The following is a 27092-nucleotide window of genomic DNA, read 5'->3' on the forward strand; positions in this document are numbered from 1 at the left end:
GTGGAGTAAGTGAATTAAATGTGTAAAGCACTTACTGGTACATGGTAAGCATGCAATAAATGTTACCTCTTATATTCTATACTTTTATGTTTCTAGGTAAGAAAAGTAGGTACAATAAGAAATATTTTTCTCTATATTTTTAGGTAAGAAAAGTGGCTAAAATTAAAAATTAAAGGAAGGCTGATCATTTTTAGAACAAAACTTTATTTACAAAACTGTAACTTGCTCTGTTTTGGTATTACTATTGACAAAATGACTTTGGTTAAAATATTAGTTAAGGTGATACATTGATTTTTGGCTTTTCATAAAACAAGAATCCAACACTATCCCAGTTTCTTATTCCTGTGTGGCTCTGAATGCAGATAAACAAAACAAAACAAAGCAAAACAAAATTTTAAAAACCTTCTTTAAAATGTACAATGGCTTAAGCAAACCACTTCTTTAATTTTTTTCTATTTAAGGGTTAGGACTGAGACTACTCATCTAAAATTTGCTATTCACAGAGAAAGCCCTGGAGAATGGGAAAACTTAAAGATGGAGGTTATCTGGCTTTCATAATACAATATCCATATGACTTTAGAAGAATGTAAATAAATAATATTAGTAAACAGTATATATTGATAATTTCCTGGCAAATTCATTTATCTAAAATCATGCTGAGGAATCAAGAGGATTTCCCCATACATTCACAAAGTCGTGTTCCATATTAACATAGTTATCACCAATATAACATATGATAACCAGTACCCATGGAAACCTAACAGCCTATTTTTAAAAAGTCCCTGTTAAGCTTTAATTCCCAGCTGTGCTTCACACATATATACATGCTTATATGCATGGTTATATGCATAGATTTATGCATGGATATAAGCATGGTGATATATGTGTGGATACTAATGCCCCTTATTCGAATGTAAAATTAATAGCATCTGGCATCTAGTTGTAAGAAAACCGTCCCCAGATTGGGAGATAGTTGAGTGACACATGAAAGATTCTTCTACTATCTGAATTTAAGAGTACACCTATACTGGGAAGAGGGATGGAGGAAGGGTAGAAGTAGAAGCAGAAGTAGAAGAAAAGGACTACATTGGTTCAGTAAACTCAGGTAATTAATTTGAGACAGAAAATAAATAAATCAACAAATGCCCCATTTTTGTTTTCCAAAAAAATAAATCACTGGCAAATCCTTACTAACAATTTTTGAATTGGTCCATTAATATATTTTTTACATAGGAAAAAGTTTAAATATTATATCTATTATAATTCTATTCATCTAATACACTCCTCTGCTGAGATATCTGACATGTCTTCATCTGTACTCTCTTCTACCTCTGGCAAGTTGCCCCAAAGTAGGAAGTTTACACCTGAAAAGAAAAGCTCATAAAATTATTTGGTGCTGACTACTGTTACAACTCAGAACACGATATATAAAACCTTATATGTTAACATTCTTATATGAAATCACAGTGTTAGCAGTTAAGAGAAAAGCTATTAAAGAATGAACCACAAATAACATGATCGATACCTAGATATTAAAATTATCCAACATCTAGAATATAATCATTCTTTAAACACTTTTAATTAAGGGCTTGAACTCTAGAATCTTGGAATTCAAAAAGATCTCAGGAGTCCATTCCCTCAAACCTTGCCTCCAGCTACATTATGCCATAATCACTCTACACTGAGAATTTTCAAATCTATTTTAATGATTTTTAAGAATGGAGATCTCACAACATCTTTTTAGATTACATTTCTCTTGGAGGGTGCATGGGAAAGGCCTGAATAAGTCTCCTCATCTCCTCAACAAGTATGGAAGTCACTGGTGCCTTTCTTCTGGTTAAAAAAAGCAGCGTTTTGGAGCCAGTTATAATATGAACAGTAATCCTTGACATACATGGGTTTTAGGCTAGAGGCTGTCAAGGTAAAACTATAAACTTTAGGACCAGGTTGTAGCTGTCAGTACAATAAGCAAAATGACAGTCTAAAGCCTCATTATGAAAGAACAGTCAAATATCATATTAAAGAATCCAGCACTGGTATACGATACAAGACCACATATATGGTAGAGGATAATGAGATGGTTTATTATGGGCACGTACTATAACTTGAAAGCACTAAATTGAAAAAAAATACCCTTATTAATTGACCCCTTGGAGAGCCAATAAGAAAGCAAATCTCAAGCTGTCCAGTTGTCAGTGTGGGCACAGGGAAGACTCTGCAACTCTGGGTATCCACTCCACACATCCTAAGATAGTGGTCACATGGTGGAATAGAATGAGCCAGGGTTTGGAGATTTGGTTTGAATCCAGTTTCCACCACTAACAGTACACCATGGATGTTTTTACTACTTTTACTACAAATGTATATAACCACAGGCAATATATATTATTGTTTTGTGTATATAAATTTTTTATAGTATGCTATTATATGTATCTCTTCTAATTTACTTTTTTCATTCAACATTATGTTTTTGAGATTTGCCTGTCCATATGTGTAGATTTAGCTCATCTCTTATTTCTGTTGGGCATTCCATTGTGTGAATTAAAAACAAAAAGATGTATATATCTTAAATATGGCCCATCACTCACCCTTTCCTCTAACTGCCTATTTTGCACAGGTGCCCAAGGAGACATGTATAAGGATGCACACTGTTGCATTATTAAAATAGCAGAAACAATGAGCTGTCTCTCTTGGGTGAGATACTGGAGTTTAATCAGGCAAGAAATTAGCATCTATTTGATGCATATTGATGTCTATCATATTATTTTCTGTAACTTTTTTGTATGTTTGAATTGTTTTCAATAAAAAACACTTCTTTTCCCCGGAGAATGGATGATGTTCTGCTTTTGAAGAGATGACAGGATAGTAAGGAATCACTAGGCAGAAATCTAAGGGAAAATTAGAACCCATAAAGGTGAATGCAGAGCTGAAGACAACTTTCCTTTGAGGGCATTTGCCAGTCCCATGGAATCTGAACTGAGGTTTCCCAAGCCTCCACAGGAGAGTCTCAGGAAATCAGGTCTACACGTGAAGGCTAACCTAGAACATAGACTTCCTGGGGCCCTTTCAGTCTAAACATTCTAGAATTTTATAAAGCTTGTGTACGTATTCCTTTGATGCTGCTGATTCAGGTGATTCAAGTACAGTTCCAATGCCATGAGAAATCCTGTTTAATACGAAGCATCTAGAAAAATCTTCCTTCAAATCATAATATTAGGGTTACAAAGGAGAAGTTTGATATTCTTGGAGTCGCTACTCGGAGACATGAGTGGCTCGGCACAATTGGTTCAAAGGAGAAAAAATAAACTAAGAGACGGGATCTGACAGAAGCAGCACCTTCCTTTCTCTGTTAAGAAGGGAGGAAGGAAATCCTGCGATACATCTGTTTCTCATGGATTAGATTCAGTGCAAATGGAAGAATGCTGGGCTTTTATCTTTGAAAAATTGACCAATATTAAAAAGTAAATCAAAATTGAAAAACCTCCACCCTGTGTTTTGAATTCTATGAAGCAGGAAAAATAGTATCAAAGCAGAAACTTCCTTTAATGTGTCCCATGAGCAACACAAATATAAAACCGGAGGCCTAAATTAGGAAGCTATACCTCACTTAGGGGGGTTCAGATAAGTCCTTGCTCAAAAATGGCCTTCTTAACATACTAGAGTCTTAAATTAAGGCCTCCAAATGATGGGTTGAAAGCCACAACTGAACGCCAGGTGATTAAAAAAAAAGTTAGAGTCTATAAAAACCCAAGCATAATTGGAGAGTTTAAAGACACTGACAACCTAGCTTACAACTCATGATCTCTTAGTCTGTGAAGGCAAATCATACTTCAAAAAAAGAAGTATATTTTAAGTTCTGAAGAAGACTAAGACATACATTTAAAAACCTGAGAATGTTAGTGCCAACTTGGATTGTCAAGTTCTTTAAACTTGTTCTGTATACTAAAGTTCTGTAAACTTTAGTTCCCTAAAAAAGTCCCACTAAAAGTCAACTTCATATTAAAGTCAACTTCGTATTCTGTGTAAGCAGATATTAGACATTGAGAACATGTATCCTATAACAAAACTGAAAGGCTCCAGACAATATAAAATATATTATGTAAATATCTTTTAAGAATAGGTTGTGTATTTTTCTACTAAATAATCAGTAAAACATATTGGTATTAAATATTTCCCTTGTCTGAAATTTCATCATAATTTATCAATATAGATGTCAAAATGGCTATTTTTATCCTGAAACAACATTACCAAATACAGAGGTTACCTAGTTTTCCTTCCTCCCAGCTCCCCATGACACTAGCCTCCCCTCCTCCCTTTTCTTAGACACACACACACACACACACACACACAGACCCATACACACAATTGACTATCAAATCTAAATTCTTCCAAAATTCTCTGGAGCCATATTATATATCAAGGCAGAAATTTAGAGCAATTAAAGTATTAATTTTAAAAGGCCAAGAAATCCAGCCAAGTTTGAGGCTCCTAAATATGATGATGGAAATAGAAATGCAATGAATTTTGGCTAGTAGTTTCTGTAAGCAAATGTTTGGGATAAAAGGATTGAAGTTTCACTCTAGTGGATCCAACCCAGGTGAGAAAGTCTCAGAGGGGATCCTGAAATGATCTATGGAGAGGTTCACTCAAGTCTTGGTAGACAAAAGTTAGAGGAATGTCTGAGTCTGTTGTTTCTTACCAGTAGAGTCTAGTCTGTTAATACCATAAACGGCCTGGCTGTGAAACATCCAAAAGTGTCCATTGTTGCAGGAAAGAAGGCAGGAACAACATGGAACAATCACATGATAACCTACAATGTTCCCACTAAAAAGAGAAAGTAAATATTATTAGATACAAGGTAATATCTGACCATGTAAGCATTTTTATGTGCTAATGTAAACAGAAAGACCATATAAAGATCTCATTTTCTCCTAACACCCTCCATTGCTGGGATCTTTGGGATGGGAGTTACTCTGATAATGGTTACAGTTCTACTGCCAAGTGGGAAAACAGTCTTTAAGTGAAATAAGAGTAACATATTCTGTTTCTTTGCTAGTATTGTTTATGCATTCCCCCTTCAGAAGCTAGTTTCTAAATGACATAAGGTTGTGATTTGTCCAAAATTGATGGGCTATATAGACAAAATACATTAAATAAACTCAGACCTGTTGATAAAAGGTTTTTGCTCTCCCCAGGACTGTGGCAAGTTGGGTTCTTATATGTTGCAGGTCCATGCCAGCACCTAAAAACTGTTTCAACAGATGGAGGAGTAGGAAGACAGCATGAGCCCATGAAAACTGAACACAAGCTGCCTGATCTAATTTTAGTCTCAGTGTTTTTGAAGGAATTCAGAAATGAAGCAAATCCATAGCTTCTAGAGAAAGTTGCAAAAGTTTTTACTGTCTCCAGGGTTATCCTTCTGATTAGAAATAACTCGCTCTTCCATAGGTTTTTTTCCTATCTGGTCACTATTAAATAGAATGAATATACAGGGAACATTTTAGCTAGAAGTTTTTTTGTTTTTGTTTTTAATGACCACATGAACTGCTTACACCTTGAGTTGTAAAAATTCCTATTATAGCTTGTTCTTCCCCTGTGAGATGTGAGTCAGTCATTTTTGTGAGGCCCTACAAAAAATACTATAAAAGGTACCAGCCCACCTAAAACATGTCTTCTAATCATAATCGGCTTGAAAGGCAAACAAATAAAAACAAAAGATGTTCTTGGATTAGGACTGACAGTTATTTATAAGGCTATATTGCAAGAATAAATTCTACGGCTTTAATTACCACCTGTATTCATCCATTCATTCACTCATTCAGCTAATGTTTACAGAGCATCTGTTATGTGTCAGGTACTGTTCTAGGTGCTAGGAGTAAAGTCCTTGTTCTCATGGAGCTTTCTACTAGGGACACTTCAGATGATTCTGCTCCCTTGTTAAAACTCCTTCAATAGCTGTCCACTGGCCAAAATTGAAAACCCAAAGACCCTTCCTACCAAGGTTTAGATCTGTGCTACCCAAAACACGGCTATTGAGTACTTGAAATTTGGCTAGCGTGAATTGAAATGTGCTGAAAGTATAAAAATACACTAGGTTTCAAAGACTAAGAATAAAAAATAAGAATGTAAAATATTTCATTAATAATTTTTTATGTTGGTTATATGTTGAAATGACAATTTTTTGAATCTATTAGATTAAGTAAAATATACAATTAAAATTAATTTCACCTGTTTCTTTTCACTTTGTAAAATGTAGTTACTCGCAATTTTTAAATTACATATGTGGCTTGCACAAATCTATTGGATGGCGCTGCTCTAGATTGTCTGGGTTCTGACTGCATCGTTAATCTATCCATACTACTCTCACCTGATGTTCACAATCTCTCAGCCACACTGGCCATTGTCTTTTCTATTCCTTGAACATGTTCTTCTTTGCCTTGGGTTCTCTGCCCTGGCTGTTCCCTCTGCCTAGAACATTCTTCCTCTGGCTCCTCCCTATCTCATCTTTTAGGATTCAACTCCAGTGTTACCTTCTCATGAGGAGGCTTCCCTGACCATGCTATCTAAAATAGCTCTTATCACTCTCTCAAGCTCTATTATTCTCTGTCATTTATTATTATTATTTCCTTTGGAGTACTTCCCACCCTATTTAAGATCTTATTTATTTATATATCTTACTGATCGATTGTCTTCCTACTGGAATATAATGTCCAAAGGCCTATGACTTTGCCTTCTTTATTGCCAGATTTCCAGCCTCTATAACAGTGACTCGCACATGGTAGGACCTCTGAGTTGTACTTTATAGTTTACTAAGCCTTTTAACATTCATAATTCACTTGATCTTTACAACAACTCTGTAACGTAAACACAAAAGATATTTTAATTTCTATCTTAAGAAGATACCTATCTATCTTAAGAAGATACCTGTCTTCTTAAGATATAAATTAAATAAGGAAACAGAGGTTCAGAGGTTTAGAGATTTAAGAAGTTTAGTCAAGATAACAAGAGAGTAAGGGTAGGGCCAGGGCTCAAGCCTGATTTTTACGACTGTAAATCCAAGCGTTTTTTTTTTTTCCCTCTAAACTACATTGCCATTTTCTGAAAGTTAAAGCAGATATTTGCTAATGCACTTTGAAAAATTGTAAAATCACATACAAAGGTAAAGTGTCATAAGACCCTTTTGAAAAACAGTTCTAAGTAACAAACGGTTTTTCAATGGTTCATTGCATGGGTGATAACCAGTGCTCGATGCAGCCCACTGAACCTTTCTCTGTGCTTCGGTGTCAACATCCATCTCCCAAACCCAGGGCTATTTGGAATATTGCCACACATTACCATTTTAGACATGCGATGTCCTTCAGTTTACACTTGCAAATTTCAGTGAAATAGCATCTTCCAATGAAGTCCACTGCACTGGAGAGGGAAAAGTGTAGAGATAGTCAAATGTACTGTTAAAAAAATGTTGTGCAAAACACATAACATAAAATTTACTAATTTAACCACTTTTAAGTGGACAGTTCATAAGTGTTAAGTGTATTCATATTTTTTGTGCAACAAATCTACAGCCTTTTTCATCTTGCAAAACTGAAAGTCTATACCCATTAAATAACAACTCCCCATTTCCCTCTTCCCCCAGCCCCTGGCAACCACCACTACTTTCTGTTTCTATGAATCTGACTACTTTAGATACCACAGATAAGTGGAATAATACAGTATTTGTCTTTTTGTGACTGGCTTATTTCACTTAGCATAATGTCCTCAAGGTCCATCCATGTTATAGCATGTGACAGGCAGGAGGATATCATTCCCTTTTAAGGCTGGATAATATTTCATTACATGCATGTACCACATTTTGTTTATTCATTCATTTGTTGAGAGACATTTGGGCTGCTTCTACCTCTTGATTATTGTGAATAATGCTGCTAAGAACATGGGTGTGCAAATATTTCTTCTAGATCTTGCATTAAATTCTTTTGGATATATACCCAAAAGTGGTATTGCTGGATCATATGGTAATTCTATTTTCAATTTTTTTGAGGAATCGCCACGCTATTTTCCATAGTAGTGGTACCATTTTACATTCCCACAACAGTGCACAGGGTTCCATTTTTTCATACCCTTGCCACAAAATGTACTTTTGATTGTGATTTAGCATGAATTTTGTAGGCTCAAAGAGCTGCAAGAGACTCTAAGAGAAACTGTAAGAAAACGATAGTGTATTTTGCAAGGGTAAGTTAATATTTGTGAGCTCACTATAAATATGACAAACCTTCTATTCAAAAAATCTTATGTGTTCATTGATTTGTATACATCTTAGCACATTAATCCATCACTATTATAACCCCTACATGGAAGAGAAGACAAGAGGAAAGACCTGATTGTACTCCAGACTCTGGTCTAACCTTTAACAATTCACATATCTGAGCTCTCCTTATGACTATTTTATACTTACCATAGCTATTGTAAAGACGAATAGGTTAATATTTAAAATTGTTGTTTCTGTATGTGCTACTAAAAAGAAAAGGCACTAGACAATAAATCACAGAAACTTTGCAGTAGTAGGTTCTAGATTTATTGTCTAGTGCTTTTTCTTTTTGCAACACATACACATGCACAGAGGTACTTATAATAACCCATTTATCTTTGCAATAAATGAGGGCCTTTGGCTTTGCCATTAGGCATGACTACACTTAACCCAATGAAGATAAGATTTCAAGGGAGGAAGAGTCCACAGCTCTGAGTATATTTAATTTTTTAAAAAGTTTCTATCATTATCATGAAATTCATTTTAAAGTATTCTGATTATTAGTGTGCCTTCTCTGGCCCTGTGTCCAAAGAACAGCTGTCCATGTGCATTTTGGATAATTTCTCTTTCACTTTAATGATAAAGTTTCAATGAACAGCAAAATCTTGAAAATCATGTAAAGGCACATATATGTTGACTATAGAAAGAGAAAGTACCTTTTAGAGCTAGAAAAAGGTATATTTGAGTCAAATAAAATGGCTATTTTTCCAAATAGGAAGCAAATTCTTAAGGACTCTACACCTAAAAGTGGGTAGTGACTGAAAACAGAATTTAAAAGGATTTGAGTACGCAAACCAATGCATAATATCTAAAGTAAGCTTTATGGGTGCTCCCTTGTTAAAACTCCTTCAATAGCTTTCCACTGACCAAAAATGAAAACCCAAAGACCTGTGCTATCCAAAACATGATTATTGAGTACTTGAAATTTGGCTAGCCTGAATTGAAACGTGCTATTTGAGGGATAAGTCCTGTTTCATCCCATAAAAATCTATATGTCTCTCTCATTCAGAAAGAGAGAGAGAGGGAGATTATAAGAAGAGAATACTGAATTAGGTGGACAATGGATCTGAATCAGCATGCCAATTGCAAAAAATGGTAGAAAGCTAGGGAATGTTCTTTTGGAGTAAAACTTTAGTAACAAAAAATCAAAAACTTAAATGACCTCTCTTCTCCAACAGTACAGAAAATCTTGCTTGAATTACCTACCGTCTCAGTCATGTAATTGATCCAGTGAGAGGATGGTTGGGCAGGGCACAGTAGCCAGGGATTCAACTGAAAGGACCACATGACTATAATTGAACTGGAAGCATTACATCAGGACTGACCACTCTGGCTAAACCACAGACTTTGTCCAGACAGTTTGCCCCCTTAGTTAAACTCCAGGGGGATCATCAGACTGTTGGAAGTGGCTGGAACACCAAAATGATAACCTCCTTGTTGACTCCCAGAGGTTCAAACCATACACTTTTCCCATCCAGTTAAAGGCTACCGTTGCCCGCCACTAGCATGACTTACTTGGTAGGAGGGATGTCTGTAGAGAAAAGGTCTATTTCAGTGTCAGCCAGCAAAACAGCCTTCATTCCCCTAGAGCTGAGCACTTGTTTACAGAATTTGCAACACAGGATGGACACGCGCCGGTCATTGAAACTACAGCTGCTCGTAGACATGGCGTCCGGGGAAGGATGAGGTGCGGGACTTTGAAGATAGAGCAATACCCTCCCTAGTTTGATTCTCCCAAGCTAAAAATCAAATTGCGATGCCTCGATCTTTTCTAAGCCCGAAAATTGAGTAGGAAATGAGTTCTTTTCTGTTTTCCCGTGGGAGGGTAAAAGTAGTATTTATTGAGTAGAAACAGGGGAGAAGCAGCAGCCTTGGCTTTCTCTTTAACTTTCGGGGAAGGGAGAGGAGTTTGAAGTGGGGAGGAGGCAGGCTGCAAGGTGCCTCGGGAACTTCTCTAGTTTTCCCTTTCTCCAGTCTGAAGGATCCTCTGCTCTTTAGCTCCTGCTCCTTTTGCAATTCCCTTAGCTTCTCCCGTACAGGCTCTTTTATCTAAAGCTTCCCCCTTAAGCCCCTCCCTCGGAGCGCTCCAATTTCTCTCTCGGATCGCTGGCTAAGCGTCCCTACCCACGCGTCCTCTTTGGAAATCTTTCTCCTCTCCCCAGGATTCAGAAATCCACTCAGCTTTTCCCACCGGGCAATCCCGGGTGCTCCTTAATCCTCCCGCGACCCTCCTCCGCTCTGCTCTTTCGCGGGCCGCCCGCTTCACTTCTCTCCTGGCAGTCCCCAGCCCTCAGCGTGCGGGCTCTCGCGTCGTTCCTCTAGCGACTCCCTCCCCTCAGCTTTCCTTCGTGCCCCCCAACGTCCCCTCAAGTCTTTCCCGAGCGGCCGCTCCAGAGCTCGCGGTGGTGTTGGTGGGGCGGGGCAGAGGTCGCTTTGGGGGCTCCGTCGGCGTTGGTGTCTCTGCCACTGAACACGTCGCTTTTTGCTCCCTCTTCCCCTCTCTGCCTTTCCAACCGGCTGTCAGTTTGAATTGCCAGCGCTGCGCACCGATTGGGAGAACTAGAGTTCGCCCACGTCCCGCATTGGAAGGCTCGGGAGCCTGCCCCTGACGAGATCTTAGTGGCCAGGAGCTCTACGCCCCGCCCCAGTAACGGTGCCTAGATAAATACGGCTTGTTGGTTGGCTGAGCTTGGCCCCTCCTCCGATCTCATTGGTCGGCTCCGGGAGGTTGGGGCGAACCCTACTCCCGCCCCAGTGAAAGAGGCAAGGCACGCCCTTCGCACTTCTCATTGGAAGACGTTCTACAGTCCCCGCCGTTCTCTACTCTTTATTGGCTAAAATTCTCCGCAACGCCCCTCCTCACTACCCCGGTCCAATTGGTCGTGCCTTCTCTCAGAAGTATGTGTTTGGCTGTTGGTTCTATCTTAATCCCGCCCATCAGTTCTACTTTGGGGTTCGGCAACCCGAGGAGGAGCTTACTCTGTGACCACGCCTCGGTAGTGCTAGTCACACCTCCAAGTTTCGCCAGCCCCTCCTCCTCATTCCTAGCCTCTTGGGATCACCTATTCCTATTGGCTACAGGCCCCATCGGTCGATAGAAAGCGGGCGGTGATTGGCAAGGGGGTGGGCTCTGCTTCCCGGCGGGGTCCTGCGGAGTTGGCGGAGGCTCCTCAGGGGACTGGGGGACCGATCTGCGTAGACGCGGGTGGCGGGGAAGAGAGGGGAGGAGAGCTCTGAGTGGGAAGCGGAGCCGGGGGCCCGGGACCCGTCGCGTCAGAGCCAGGTAAAGGCTCCTTCCCTCTCCCCTTTCTTCTTCCCCGCCACGGAGCTGGAGCCCTGACTGAACAAATCCGGGCAGAGGCGGGAAGGAGAGGGCGCGGATGCTGCTTTCGGCGTCGCCTTAGCGTTGCCGCCCGAAATCCCTCAGACCGCCTCCCTCCTGACCCACTCCCAATCTCCCAGTACAGCCCAAATACTTCTTTAGGACTGCATCTCCGCCCTTTACCGTACTGCCTGGGACTCTGCCTTGGCTCACATGCCGCCGCGCAGTCCGCACCCAGCCCCCTCCCCAGGTCCTCTGCACACTGGCAGCCTTGGTCCACCTTTGGGCAACCGTCGTTGGCATCACCCGTAACCATCGGCTGCTCTCTTCCTCTGTCTCCAAGTCCTGGCAGACAGGCGGGTTACAGCCCTGGACCCAGAAGGAGGGGTGTTCCGCACTGCTTCCGGGGCTCTTCCCCTGCCCCAGCCCCCGGCCCGCCCGGAATGGCTCCTCTTCACGCACTCCCGTTCCCAGACCTATATCTGGGTCCCCAAAGTTGCTAATATCCTAGTACTTCATGTAACATCGCGGCCCACGATAGTCTCCTAACTTCCCCCTCACCCCCAAGGTAATCCTCCCTTTGCCCTCTCCTCGCCTATCAAGCGTGTGCAGAAGCTCCAGTTATCCTCGGTTCCCGTGCAGCCTCAGGACCCCACCTCTCACCCCCCTCCCCGCTTCCTGCCTGTCTGAACCACCGCGCCACTTCTTCTGCTCCCTGTTCCTCCCTCGGTGCGGCCCTTTCTCCAGGCGCGGGAAGTGGGAGACTCCCGGCGCGGAAAGGGAAAGGGGCGGCCAAGGAGGGAGGGTCGCCGCTGCGGCGCGTCCGGGAGCGAGACGCCCGGCTCTGCACTCCCGTCCCAGTCCCTCCCACCTCCTGGGCCTGGGTCGGAGCGGGATCTCCTCGGGTACCTCCTGGTGCGAGGAGCTGGGACTGCGACCCTCAACGACCTTCCCCCAACCCCCAGCCGGGGATTGGGTGCGGTATCTGGGATCTATGGGCGTGGGTGACCAATTGGGGATGGCTTGAGAGGCGGTGGCTGCCTTCCTCCCCCCCCGCCCCCCACCCCCCGCCTTCCCGGTTTTCCCGACTCCGACCCTCGCCTCTAACCCGTTTCCTGCTTCTGCCGACCACATTGTTTTCCTGGATGTGTCCCGTGCCGAGCAGGCTTTTTCCTGCAGATCACTCCCCCCTCACCCCCCAACATTTTGCTGCCAAGAGAAGCTAGTAACCAAAAACAAAACAACTGGGAGGAGGGGCGGAGGGGAAGAAAAGTTGTGCCCTGGTGGCTTGTCCCTCCCCGGCTTTGATCCCCTTTTAAGTCAAGGGAGTTGCCCCAGCCGGGGGTCGGGGGCCGTATCGTAGGCAGGGCCGGGAGGGTTCCCTCCGGTAGCCGCTGCCCAGCGCTGGCAAGGTTCGGGAGGTCGCCGAGGTGCCGCAGTCCCCGCCCGGAGCCCCGCGTTCCCGCCGCTAGTCCCCACCCCAAGCCCTCGAAGGCGGCTGCTCCAAAGTGTTTTCTTTCAGCCTTAAAACAAAATCCGGAGGGAGCTTCCTTCCTCCCCACCTCGCTGCGCCGGGCTCTGCGGGCCGGGCGGCGTTTGGCTAAGATGAATGGGCCCAGGCCAGCCTGGAAACGGCTTCCCTTACCCCACCCCCGCATCGATTAGGATCTGCGCTGGGGCTGATCGCCCCCTCCTCTTTTCCCTGCATTTACAGGCAAGTGAACCGGAGCAAACGACTTCCGATCCAGTCTGCGCTGCTGCGGCTCCCGTTTGGGATTTGATTTGCAGCATCTTCGAGGCTGTGCAACAAAAAACCGCGAAGCACGCCCAGCCCTCCCCCGGCACCCCGATACGCACCCACTCCCTCCCGGGGACCCAGCTGGGCGAGTCCACATCCCCGCGCTCCCCACACCATGTTGTGCGGAAGGACTTCCACTCCCCGCCTGTGTCGTTGATGTCAGACCCCAGGCCAGCCTCCGGGCGCTGCAGTTCTCCCGGCTAATGCTAAGGCTGCGGCTTGGGCTCTAGCACAGGAACCAACCGCCGCCGCGCCGGCCCCAGCGCCCACCGTCTGCATGTGTCCGCCGTAGCCGCCTGCCCAGCCCGCAGCCCGCGCTCCCCGGAGCGCTGGAGACCACCGCGGGGGGCCCCTTCTGCCCTTGGGAGAAGCGATCTTGGAGGTATTGATTTCGGTGGTTGGATTTTTCCCGTGGATTTATCAATTCACAATTCGAATTTGGAAGAAAGAAGGAAAACATGACGTCTCCAGCCAAATTCAAAAAGGATAAGGAGATTATAGCAGAGTACGATACTCAGGTCAAAGGTAAGGGCTTTGAAAAATAGCATAATGCATATTCTCTGTAGACCATTGAGACATGGATTTCAACCCTGATTTGCAAGATGTTCATTTCTTTGGGTGGAGCAGGTGGGGGCAGGCTGACCCCAGAGGTGGTTTCATATGTGGGTCTGAGCCTCCGAGGGATTGGCCATGCCAGGGGCCACAGGCTCTGGAAAGGAATTTTCGGAGTGGGCTTTAGATTTGTCTGTAGGGCTGGCCATTATTTTGGCAGTCCTTTTCCCCAGGCTAAATAGGATGGGGGGAGGGGCAGGAGGTTCTTGGAGAGAGAAGGGCGGCAATTTGCCTCTGGGTGTCTGGGTCAGATTTCCTTGAAGGACAACTGAAATCTGACAGGTGTTTGGGAATTTATTTCAGAGGTTGAAGAGGAGTCCAGGCAGAGAAAGGCAACCTTGAGAAGGTGTACCATTTGGAGAGCCCTGGGAGAGGCGGGGTTTTTTTCTGATGCACTATATCAAAACATGACATTTGCTATGGCATAAGGCACAGAAAGTCTGTGGCCACCTTGGGTGCACCTTGTACCTACCTGGTCTTTGGTTGTCTGCATTCAGAGATCAGAGAACAGAAAGAATAAGGTCACTCACACCCGGTCTCCGCCCTCACCTAAACCTGAATGGAGTTGGGTTGTTGCTGGGTGGTGCTGAGTCTGGAGAATGGGAAGACATAATTGTTTAACCCTTCTGTGTTGTCCTCTGCTCCAGAATACATGCTTTTAAAGGCCTGCTTACCTCTCTGCAAAAATATGAGGGGTAAAGCAAAATGTGGACCTAGAGAAAGCAAGTGACCTGCCAGCACATCTAGTCTACTGCCTGACTTGGCGCATGAATCAAAACCCGTTCCCAGATAGCCTTTTTTAACCAGCAATTCCCATAGAAGGGGTTCCCGCCTGTTAAAGAGCCCCAGCATATGGTTATGCAAGGCACCGTCCCTTCTTGGCCAGTCACTGGAAAGAGCCATGTGGCTCTAGCCCACTGAGACTTCAGCTGGGTAGTGGGAGAGGTGGGTGGCCTTGAATGTTACACCACATGGTTGGAGCTCTGGGTTTTCCTTTGTTTCGGAGTACAGAGGGAGGGGCCCCTCCTTCTTTCCCTGCACCAATGTGAGAAGACCTTTTCCTATCCTAGAGGACTTGGGAAGGGCCATGCCTCCCCTCTAATGATTGCAGGGGGTGCGAGTAGGGCTAGAGTTTGAAATGGGAAGCTGCTTTATCTCTTGGAAGGTTGGAAGGTAGTTTGAAGTCCCCACTGTGCCTGTAGGATCTTTTTAATGTCATCAGCTTGGTCAATGCTGGAGGTGCCCTGAGGGACCTTCTATCCACTGGGCTGCAAATATTGGTGGGTTTATTGCAGAGATGGGGGAGTTGACTGATGGATAGCTTCAGTTGAACTGGGATTGGGAGAGGTGTGGTTGTGAGGTATAACTGAGGTCTTGGCCTCTTGTCACTGTTCATAATCTGGGCCTCTTTTTGTAAACAATAAGCCACTGGCCTCGGTGTCCTGTCCAGATGCACTGCAGTTTGCTGCTGGAATCCCCCCTGCAGTTTTAACCAGATATGTCATTCTTTTTTTTTTTTTTTTTTAATACATCCTATTCTTAACTGTTGCCATAGGGAGCGTTAATAACTTTGACTTTCCCAGATTTCTCTCCAGAAGCATGCCATTTGACTAAGGTGCAAAGTGACTTTGCATGTTTATTTTTTGGAAGGTTCGGGACTGATAGGTGTTAATAGAACTGTATCTGCTGATTCTGTATTGGTGAAGGATTTCTCACAAGTGTCTCAATTAAATACTTTGTGTATTTACAAACATTACTCATTGAGATGATGTAATGCAGTTGACTATTTGGGGTTTCTCTTCACCCTTGCCACAAGCAGGGGACTCTTTTGATTTGCACTGATATTTTTGCCTTAACACTATTCAGGATCGTAGAATTTTATAGGTGGCTGAGCATGATGTCTTACTCAGAGAAGGTGCCCAATGAATGCTTAAGAGACTGATTTGAATGGTTTAGTCCCTCATTTACAGCTGAGGGGAGTATAGAGAAATAAAGAGGCTTGTCCAAGGTCACACAGCTAGGTGGTGGTAGATCTGAAACTAGAAACAGGTTACTGACTCCCAATTCTCTATTCTATTCTATTCATATTTATTATGATACATCATTTGACCAGAGTAGGGAAAAAAAAAAACTCAAGAAGCCAAAGTCTGACAACGGATACTAGTAGTAATAGTGATAATAATAGATTACATTTTGGGTGGTCATTATGTTCCATCCTGTCCCAAGTGCTTTATAAGAATTGTCTCATTTAATCTTCACTTAAAACGTGAATATTACTTCATCCTCTATTCACTGCATGAAGAAACTGAGGCTTAGAGAGGATAAAGAAGCCCTCCCAAGGTCACACAGCCAAACCACAGCAGGTGGACTCCACTTCTTTATTCATCAACTAGTTACTGAGTGCCTTCAATGGGTTCTGGGGACTGATGATGTAGCAGTGAACAAGAAAAAGTCCTCTCCCTCATGAAGCTTGCATTCTAGAGTCTGTGTTCTCCATGGAAGATCATAGAACTTGAAGACAAAGGACCCAGGTTCTGGATTGGCTCTGCTCCCCTGCTAGCTGGAAGCCCTTGGTCAGATTTATGATGTTTCAGCTTTTTATGTGTTGTGTGGGACTCATAGTGCTGCCAGTCTTACCTCTCTTATAGATGCCAAGATAAAAAAGAAAATTGCTTTTTTGGTCTGGTGGTTAAGAGCGCACGTTTTTGAGTCAAAGGGATCCAGGTTTAAATCTCAGCGCTGTCACTCGCTTGCCTCGCTCCTTGGGCAGGTTACCTGACTTGTCCAAGCCTCGGGATCCTAACCTGGAAAATAGGCAGCATAATATGTGTTTCCTAAGGTCATTGTGAGGATTCAATGAGATAGTATATCAAAATCATTTAGCACAGTGTCTGGCACTTGTAAATGCTCAATAATAGTAAGGTCTGCTGAAATGGGATGACCATTAAGGCCACATTGCCTTTTCACTCCCAAAGTGCCAGTTATAATGATAGGAAACAAGTCTAGGATGAAACTTGAGTTCTAGTTTAAGTTCCTCCAGTAGTAGTGAAAGGTATCTTGGTTTAGTCACTTAAAACCTCTAGAACTCAGTTTCCCATTCTGTAAAATGAACAGGTAAACTGTCTAATTGTTGGCCGCTGTTGTTCTATATGTCTCTGACCAGAGTCCTGGGTCTTGCTTTTCAGTCAGAATGGTTTGAATCAAGGGGACCCTTAATGGACTTTGGGGGACGCTGTCTATCCTGTGGCTTTGGGTCCCTTTAAACCATCTGCTTGCGTGTGCCCTGAGGGACTTCTGAGACTGCAGCCCCAACCCTACCCCAGTGTGGTTTTATGAGAGGCGTGACTCCTTAGTCTGCCTTGGAGCCGACTTCTTAAAAACCATCATTGTTTCTGGTTTGTGGGTGTTCAGATTCCTTTGAAAGTTCATGCCTTTCAATCTCTGACTCGAAAGCAATAATACTCTTCGTATTTGTACATGGGCTCAATTTACAAAGTGCTTCATATACATTCATCTCTGCAAATTCTTGACAGATTCATGGTCAGATTCATCGTCATAACCTGAGGCCTTTTGGCCTCTAGTTAGTTAGCTTCTTTTGGGATTGGAGCAGCAAAAGGTGGTAAGGTGCAGGGCATAACCATCACAAGAGGTGATAATCTAGCTGGCATTTGGATGAGTTCACATCACAGCAAACCCTCCCAGCTATTGTCCTGTCTTTGTTCAAGGCTACCTTTCCTGTACCCTCTACACACCTTGAGTTTTTACTGTCCCCCAGAAAACTTGAGATTGACAGTTAATGCAAATATTCTAGGAGGAATCATCTGAAACAGAGTGGCACTGTGTGCTGAGCCGTCAAATTCTCTTTCTTGAGAACATTAGGGGTCTTGTCTTTTTTTTTTTAATGTCTTAGAAGAACAGTGTGTGAGCACCACAGAGCTGAGAAGTGAAATTTTGTAATTTCCATCTGGAGCATTTTGATAGAAAAGCCTTTGCCTGGAACAGTTTAACCCTTTCAGGACCCTTTCAGAGCAGGAGATGAAATTTAAAACTTTAGACATATTGTGTGCGCACACACACTTGGGAATGCGGATTGCTGATATTTAAACAAGCTTGTTCCCCGGGGAGGTGTGAGCGGTTCTTCACTCCTGCCAGCAAAGGTCTTCTCCGAAGCTTCTTTCCTCCCAGCCCCCATTCCTCAAGGGAGCTTTAAATATAATCAGTTTGTGAAAAGCTGCAGTAAAACATCTCATTGGAATCCCCAAGCAGATGCTATCATCTTCCTGCGAGATGATTGAAGGCACCTCTTCCTTTGCTCAGGGAAAATAGGACTCTAAGTAAGGTGAGCTCCTGGAAGAAAATGAAGCTCTTGGAAAAATTAAAGTACTGTACTCTGTATCTCCAAGTTAAAAGGCCCTGGAGGAAGGTGGTGGGCAAGGAGCTGGGCATGCTGTGCGCTGTGCAAAGTAGCAATGGTTTAGAAACAAGGTTTGTGAGGAGTCCTTAACTTTTCCAATTTCAGGCATTCTCTTGGGGAATGGGAACAGAAATTTCCTTTGGAGAAGCCCATCTGGTAATTAAGCACCACACAGGTTGACAGCCCAGACAAGCCCTAATCATTTCTCTGTTTTGAAGTTTACAGGGTCTGACCTGGCCCTGATATGTAGGGTCCACACCCTTTTAAAATCAGCAGGTGCTCAGCCCCTGACTCCTAAACTCCCACTGTTCACTCTAGATAAACGTGGGCTGCTGGTGGCACCTGTAGGGTTCTCCTTCCAGAAGAGAGGTTTTCTTCATGGGAATTGTGATTACTTTAGATCCTAGACCTCTGAGGGCTTTGTTAGGAAAATATGATGTCATGTTGTAGGGAAAAAGAAGTTGATATCTCTACTGGTAATACAGTTCAAGTGAATAGTTTTAACTGGTCAGCTACAGAATTGGACTTTTGGGGAATCTGGGAGAGTTACCTTCAAAGTTGTTTGATTTAAAAATAAGTAATGAGAGCACTTAAAAATGTCTTTGAAAATTACAAAATAACACCGTTACTGATTTTACAATAATGTGTAGGAACTCTCATCTCTCTCTCTCTTTAATTGTGGTAAAATACACATAACATAAAATTTATCATCTTAATCATTCTTAAGTGTACTGTTCAGTGGCATTAATTACATTCACATTGTTGTGTAACCATCACCACCATCATTCCACAGAACTCTTCATTTTGCAGAGTTGAAACTCTGTACCCATTAAACAATAGCTGCCCCCTGCCCCCATTTGACAACTCTAGGTACCTCATATAAGTGGAATCATACAGTAGTTGTCCTTTTGTGACTGGCTTATTTCACTTAGCATAATGTCTTAAACGTTCATCCAGGATGTAGCATGTGTCAGAATTTCCTTCCTTTTTAAGGACATTATATGTATAATCCACGTTTTGTTTATCCATTCATCCATCCATGGACACTTGGGTTGTTTCTACCTTTTGGTTATTGCAAATAATGCTGCCATGAACATAGGTATATTCCTATTTTTTTAAAATGTCCTCTACACCAAAGTTTTACAGGCCTGTGTATACATTTCTATATAATCACCTGTCCTCATTAAATTTTTAGAATTAACCTTTAAATATACATATTTTCATATTATGAGTATATATTTATGTTGGTAGTATAAGCATTGTATATTAATTTTATACCTTTTAATAATTACATGAATGACTAAACTTTTATTGTATTTTTAACAGCTTTACTGAGGTTTAACTGACATATAATAAACCTCACATGTTTGAGGTATACATTTGATAAGTTTTGGCATGTTGTCTACCTGTGAAAACATCACAATCAAGATAAGTGAATGAAACCATCACAAAGTTTCTTCATCATAATGTGTTAATAAATGAGTAAGATAATACTGCATTATAGAAATGACATTAGGTTAAAAACAAATAAGTATAAGCCAGATATTACCAAGTTTTAAATAATGATCCAAGCCACCCAGATTGGTCCCTGGAAAATTTATTTAACCTTAGTAAATAAAAATAAACAATCTCCCAGGGAAGTTGTGTTAATAATTGTGTCTCAGCTAGTACCCTGTTTAGGAGAGAGGGTACAGGATAGGGGAAGAAAGAAAAGAAAAAAATCTTGGATACGTTACAAGTTGAAGAGTGACAGTATCTATTTTCCTATAGTCCTTGCTTGAACTAGTCCCCTGGGCCTCAGGCCTCTTCTGAAACTGGTCACAAGTGAGCCAGATGCCAAGGGGAGGGGCTGGGGGCTCCCATGGGAGATCTGCTCAGAGTGTTATGAATATGGCTTCTTTCCTCTAATGATTGATTCCCTATCGTCTGTTGAATAGAGACCAACTTTCCAAGGTGAATATTACTTGGTCTTCAATCTGGCTGCAACCTATCATGTCAACCATACTTTTTCATTTTACTTTAAAAGGACTGGAGGGCTATCTGCACTATTTGACATTCTTTATTTTTTATTTTTTTTGGTCACACCACGTGGCTTGCGGGATCTTAGTTCCCCAATTAGGGATTGAACCTGGGCCCTCAGCAGTGAAAGTGCAGAGTCCTAACCACTGGACCACCAGGGAATTCCCTATTTGCCATTCTTTAGACGCATATACTATTAACTAATATTTTGCTGTTTGTTTGGGGCTTAATGTACTAGGCATTATGCTAAATACTCTACATGAATTATTTCATAATTCTTACACCAATTCTAGGAGGAATATATTGTTATTATCCCATTTTGCTGATGAAGAAAGTGAGGTGTAGGAGATTCAGCGACTCACCCAGAGGCTGCAGCTAGTGAATGAACAGGAATTAGAACCTCGGCCATCACCAGAGTCTTAAGTTCTGAGCACTGTTCATGAAATCCCTCTTTCTCCCTGCCCAGCCCCACATCTCCACCTACTGAGATCTCACCCTTCTAGTAAAGCTCAACTTTTCTGGGATGCCTTCCTTGGTCACACTGATCAGAAATGACCCTTCTCTCTAGTTCATTCACATAGCGCTATGGCATTGATCTTGTACTGCCTTAGGTTTTAAATATTTGTCTTTTAGTCTTCTCTCTACTGCTAGACTTCTGGTAGGAATGGTTTGAGGTTGTGTAGTGCAGTGCAGTGCACTGCAAAGAGTGTAGGCTTTGGAAGTAGCCCTCAGTTGGAATCTTGTCAATATCACCTCCTTGCTGTATATCCTTGCTCACTCAACTTCTCTTCTGTGACACAGAGATAAGACCAACCTTGCCGGTTTATTGTGAATGTGTGTAAAATGCTAGCTCCATGTATGGCAAGTATTAAATGCTAAATAAGTAACTCTTACTATGGGGGGGGCCCCTTCAGATAGTAAACATGTCTAGAATAGTGTTGTAGCCTAAATGGTGGCTCTTAGTAAATATATACTGGCTGTAATGATGAATGCATAAATGAATGACCTGGACTACTACAAATAATTTTTTTAGAAGTAGTTTCTTAATTTGATCTTGATAATATATCTTGCATAATACCACCAAAGTGATTTTTTAAAAAACCAAACTTATCGTTCTGCTAAGGTCATAGCATAGACTGTTTACATCCATCACTTCCCAATTACCTTGATCACATTTTTTACCACTAGAAGGCTAAACTGCCTCTCGTTCCCTTACTGCATTATGTTATTTCATGCTTCATGCTTTATCCATGCTGTGTCTTCTGTTTGGAATGGGTCCTTTTCCTTGAACCTGGAAAACTTATCCTTTAAAACCCAGCTCAGATGTCACCACCTCCAGGAAGTCTTCCCTGCTTATCCCTACTCTCTGCATAGTGACCTTGTGCAAGATCCCAAGCAGGATTCCTTAGCATCTCTGCAGAGGGTTAATCAGCCCACCCTCAGCATCTCCTCAGCAGTGTCTTTGTGCTTATTTGTATATTGCACTCATCATATTACATTGTAATCTCTTCATTTACACCTCATTATTTATAAGTAGCTGAGTACCTGGGGGATGGAATTGTCTTTTATTCATTTCCATGCGTCCAGCTTCTGGCATGGAAATGAATAAATACTTATAAATTGAATGTGAACCTTTTCTGAGTTGAGGTTGGATTTGACAATGCCAGGATGCCTTGCTTCTGCATTTCTCCTCCTACTCCAATAACAAGACTTCTCCTTATGTTAATGTTATTTGAAATTCAAAGTAGATTAAGCATTGTGAATATTATCATCATACAGGGACAAGTACAAACTATGTCGCGCTGTGGAGGTTCCCCAATGGTGTTAAGTTTTTCCTTATTTACTACCCCCTCTGCCCCTTTAGAATCATTGCCCTAGAGCTATACTTGAGTTCTTCAATCATGTCTTTCCTTAAAATTCAAGGAAAATATTAACTCTGAAATTCGAAAGAGTTTAAAACAAAAGTAAGGTTTTTCTGTAATTGAAGCAAAACACATTCTACATTTGTCCAGGATTTATTCATCATTTAAAACAGATATTCCAGGTCTAAATTTGAGAAAGTTTAGGTCTGTTTTGACCAGGAGTTAAAACAGAGTTGACCTGAAGAAGAACTGCTGGGATACTTTTTCGAGGCATGGTTTTGGAGAGAGCTATTGCCTTATTAGAAGCAGCTACATGGTCTATGGTAAAAGGGAAAGAAAGGTCCAAAGTGCCCAACAGAAAAACTCTCCCCGCTGGTTTTTCTAGTCATTTGGTATTAAGTAGCCTTGACTTTATTTATACATTGTGAACGAAGGGTTCTGAACTTGAAATATACATTCATGAGGAAGGAAGAGCAGCTGGGAAGTGCACCTCCTCCATTTCTATGAGTATTTTAGGATGCCATCTGTTAGGGAGAAGGCAGAGCCTTTTTTTTTTTAACCTTTTCTTCTAAAAATGCACTAATCAGTGGGCAGGTGACCCAAAAGGCATCATGAAAGTTGGGACCTTGTCTTTGCTGCCTGAGCCCAGATTCTGCCTTTCAAATCATAGTAGGGTCTGAGTGCTCACCCTGGAGAAGGTGACCTCACCAGCCATGGGCTCCACAGGAAGACAAAGCACAGAAAACAAAGGTATCCAGGAGCGTGAGCTGGCCAAGACATGATATGCCTGGAGCTTTAAGAAATACATCCTGTTTCTGAAGAGTTGGCACCAATTTCTCCAAACGTTGAAACCCCTTGGAGATCTGCTCCTTTTTCCCACTAGTCTTTTTCTTGTGTTTATTTATTTATTTTAGGGGGGTGAGGGTAATTGGGCCAGATCTTGTCAGATGAGTAAACTGCTCTTTGGGAAAGCATCTTGACTGAGATATCTATTTTGGAGCAATACTTCTTTGGGTCCATAACAAACTGAACTACAAGGCAGCATGGTTCCCTGGGAAAGAGTGCTGGATTTGGAGTCAGAAAGCCTTGGTTCTAGTTTGGCTTTGCCATTTACAACTGTGATTTTGGGGGTAACTCACCTCAGGTCTCAAAATTCCTTGTTTGTTTCCTCATCTGTAAAATCGGGACAACAATTCTTGGCCCTGGCTAATGGTGATGGTGATTATGATGAAGATGGCTAGCATTTAGTGAGTACTTCTTATGTCTTAATTGTGTTTGAAGTGCTTTACGTGTAGTCTTAACTCATGAATCTCCCAACAGCCCTATGAGGTAGCTACAATTATTATCCCCAGTTGACAGATGAGAAACAGGGAGGTTAAATAACTTACTCCAAAGCACACAGCTAGTAAGTGATGAAGGCAGAGTGGGAAACCAGGCCCACTCAACATTGTTGTGAGGCTCCAATGAAATAATTCATTTGAAATGCCTTTGAAACTGTGAAATGCTGTGGACATTTAGTTGATTGTTCTCATTTCCTAGTATCTTGATGCTAAAAGGAGTTCTAAATGCAGTGTTCTAAATGTCTTCCTAGTATGTACCTATTTGATCTGCCTATGCCTTGGTTTTCTCATCTAGGAAAGTGGGGTTAAATTAGAAAATTTCTAAGGCCCACCGCAGCTTTCATGGTTCATTAGTTTTGCTTATTTAAGATATTGAAGGTAACAGTTTTGCCCCTATTTCGCAGGCACACTTGTAAGTACAAAACCCGTTGTATTGTCTGAATGACACTCTCCCCAGCCCCAGGGCTTGCCATGTCTGTGTGGCTGCTGCACACATGGAGCGTGGACCCCTGTGGTGGCACAGTGGCAGCTGCTCTGGAGAGCATCTGAAGTGACACTTGGTTAGGTGTCACTATCTGATAGAAGGGTGAGCCTCACAGCTGGGGAAATTGAGGTGAGGGATAGTTACTTGATTGACCTAGAGGTGGACTTGTGACTGGGTTACTAGGGACAATAAATGCTTTAATCAGGATAAATATATTAAACCTAGGACTTCCAGTAAGCTCAGAGACTTACAGAGTGAGAAAATTCTCCCCTGATACTGGTGTATATGGTTTTCCTCATCAGTGGTCATGGGCCAGAGGTGGAACTTGTGTTAACGCTGGGTATTATAGAAATTTATGTTGTGTGCAGAACTTGAGTTTAAAAGAAAAAGAAAATGGAAGTTGGGTGATTGTCTTAAATTAAAATTATGGAATAAGGAAGTAGGAGGTTTTTAATCCCTGACATCTGGTCTGGGACAAACTGGGCGGAGGTGGCATGGATGTGGAACTGGGTAGGGTTAATCTAGACATCTGGGCTGTGGGGTAAGTGACTTCAGGCTCTCCCAGGATGTAGGATGGCCTCTTGCCTCTTATATTCCTCTCCATGTGTTAGGCCCTTTGTCAACTAAGGGATTTCTTTGTGGATTGTGATGAGGTATGCTGTAATATGGAGTGGAAGTGTTCCACGTTTGTGTTTGTTTTCTTTCCACCTAATGAATAGGCTAAGTAACAGTCTGTCGTTTTAAAATGAGTACCATTAATAATGATGACAGCTCATATTTTTATCAGTACAGCATTTAAAAAATATCATTCACAGGGAGGGAAGGAGGGCTGTAGGGCCATGGAGGACTAGCTATGTCATGTTGGACAAGTCCTTCCACTTTTGGGATTCTCAGCTTCTCAGCTAGAAAGTAGAAAGATGGATTACTAGTTCCTTGCTTCGTCATTTTTAGGACATACGATCCAAAATGGTTATCTTCAAGTGAGTTGACACATAGAGTTTACATGTTCATAATTGTCCTAAGAGAAGGGTAGAAACCATAGAACAGATACTGTAGGTTCTTCCTACTCATCTCTCCTACTCCTGGTTTAAGATTTCATCTTTTTTTAAATTTTATTTAATTTATTGGAGTATAATTGATTCACAATGTTGTGTTAGTTTCAGGTGTACAGCAAAGTGATTCAGTTATACATATATATATATATTCATTCTTTTTCAGATTCTTTTCTCATATAGGTTATTACAGAATACTGAGTAGAGTTCCCTGTGCTATACAGTAGGTCCTTGTTGATTATCTATTTTATATATAGTACTGTGTATATGTTAATCCCAAACTCCTAATTTATTCCTCCCTACCACGTTTCCCCTTTGGTGACCATAAGTTTGTTTTCGAAATCTGTGAGTCTGTTGCTGTTTTGTAAATAAGTTCATTTATATCATTTTTAAAAATTAGATTCCACATGTTAGTTTAAGTTTTCATCTTTAAATGACATTAGTAAGCTTTGTGTTTTAGATGTCCTTGGAGTCAGTTGTGCTGTATCTCTTGATCTCTCTTATTTATTCAGTGATTTGTGGTGATGTAAGTTATCTCAACGCTTTGCTGTCAGCAGTTTTAAACAAACATTGAAGCATTTTGGGTAGATGATATCTGTTGATTTGATTAATGAGGTTCTTGATCTGGATATTTTAAGACCAGTGACAATACAATTTTAAAACACCTAGTACCCTTTAAAACTACAGTAGTGTTCCCACTGCCAAAGCCTGAAGTCGATCGATACCAGTTAGTTCTTTCTGACAGTACATGTGTGCATGTGAGCTTTCTTTCCCTCTTGGGCCAGGGAGCAGGGCTGCCAGTCCAGAAATGCTAGCTCTTCCGGATTCAGCAGCAAAAAGAGTTCATCATTATCCAGGCAGAAACAAACCTCCCAAGTTTTTAACCTTCCGTTACCTAAAGTCTTCTCCTTGTTCCTCACAGAAGATGAGGCACTCCTGAGCACAGGCGTGCGCGTGCACATATATGTGCACACACACACTCTCTTACAAAACTTAATGTAAAACGATCTCATGTTTATGAGAGCTGGAATTACTTGTGTTCTGCAGGCTCAGTGGGCATGATGTGAAAGCAGGGCTATTTGGCCTGTGGAGATTGCAGATAAGACCATGATATGTAATTGAATAAGAATTTGAAAAATTATCCGATAACATTAGGAGCAGCAAAGCACTCGCTTGTGGTTTTTTTTTTTTTTTTTTTTAAATGCTCGAGAACTATTTGGAGGAGGAGTAAGGAGCTGCTAGCATTGTTTTCAGGGTGTGGGAACCCCCTCCCCACCCCATGAGCCAAATCTGTTTGCCCAGACAGAGTGTGAGGTCTCTGAGAGATCCCAACAGATCATTTAGTATATTCTTCTGCCCCCGGCAATTCTTCAGTCTAATCATGTCAGGAAAAGGGCTGTCAGCTAACCTTTAAAATCTTTTCCAGAAGAGTACACTGTAGCCTACCTTTCCATCTTGTTCCAGTGACCCAAACTATAAATGGTCAGTTCTTTCATTTGTGGAGCTTGAAACAGGATAAAAAAGGAGGCCTGATGAACTGAACTTATGTTTTTGCTACTGCCGCCACTCCCTCTGTACAGACCTTTGCTTCATCTGGGTTCTCAGTGGCTCAGGGAAGGAGGAGGTAATTGATGAAACTTTCAAGGCATAGCCTCATGGCTGCTGGGGTGTTCTTCTTCCCAGTATCCTCCCTTCCCCACTGCCACCAGTTTTGGTTCATCTGGTATTGAACGAGGAAATCATGAGCTAATTTCAATCCAGCACCCATTTATTGAACACCTACTATGTGCTTGTTATGTGCTGGGTTGTGGGCATCTAGAGGTACATAACAAGGTTTTGGTTTTCAAGGAGCTACAGCCTATTAAAAGGAATGGACAGGTTACA

General features: G+C 42.1%; 2 protein-coding genes across 11 annotated transcripts in view; one reads left to right on the forward strand and one right to left on the reverse strand.

The window, feature by feature from the left end:
• Nucleotides 1–1269: 1269 nt before the first annotated feature.
• On the reverse strand, nt 1270–9972 carry FAM72A (family with sequence similarity 72 member A). 2 transcript variants are annotated; one of them, XM_059940504.1, is made up of 4 exons: nt 9941–9972; nt 7336–7413; nt 4700–4824; nt 1270–1364 (listed from the first exon to the last, which is right to left on the reverse strand). In XM_059940504.1, exons 1-4 carry the CDS (start codon nt 9970–9972, stop codon nt 1270–1272), a joined length of 330 nt encoding a protein of 109 aa, XP_059796487.1. The 2 variants fall into 2 exon arrangements, with proteins under 2 accessions (XP_059796487.1, XP_059796494.1); XM_059940511.1 differs by lacking the exon at nt 4700–4824 and having other exon boundaries at nt 1310–1364; nt 9821–9972.
• Nucleotides 9973–11491: 1519 nt separating this feature from the next.
• The window catches only part of SRGAP2 (SLIT-ROBO Rho GTPase activating protein 2), a 236138-nt gene continuing 220537 nt past the window's right edge, over nt 11492–27092 (forward strand). For all 9 annotated transcript variants that reach the window (XM_059940413.1, XM_059940431.1, XM_059940422.1 and 6 more), the window contains exons 1-2: nt 11492–11588; nt 13342–13950. In XM_059940413.1, the coding sequence (XP_059796396.1) occupies nt 13884–13950 (67 nt within the window). In that variant the 5' untranslated portion in view covers nt 11492–11588; nt 13342–13883. The remainder of the gene's footprint in view (nt 11589–13341; nt 13951–27092) is intronic.

This window comes from Balaenoptera ricei, chromosome 1 (assembly GCF_028023285.1).
Source record: "Balaenoptera ricei isolate mBalRic1 chromosome 1, mBalRic1.hap2, whole genome shotgun sequence".
NCBI classification, from domain to species: domain Eukaryota; kingdom Metazoa; phylum Chordata; class Mammalia; order Artiodactyla; family Balaenopteridae; genus Balaenoptera; species Balaenoptera ricei.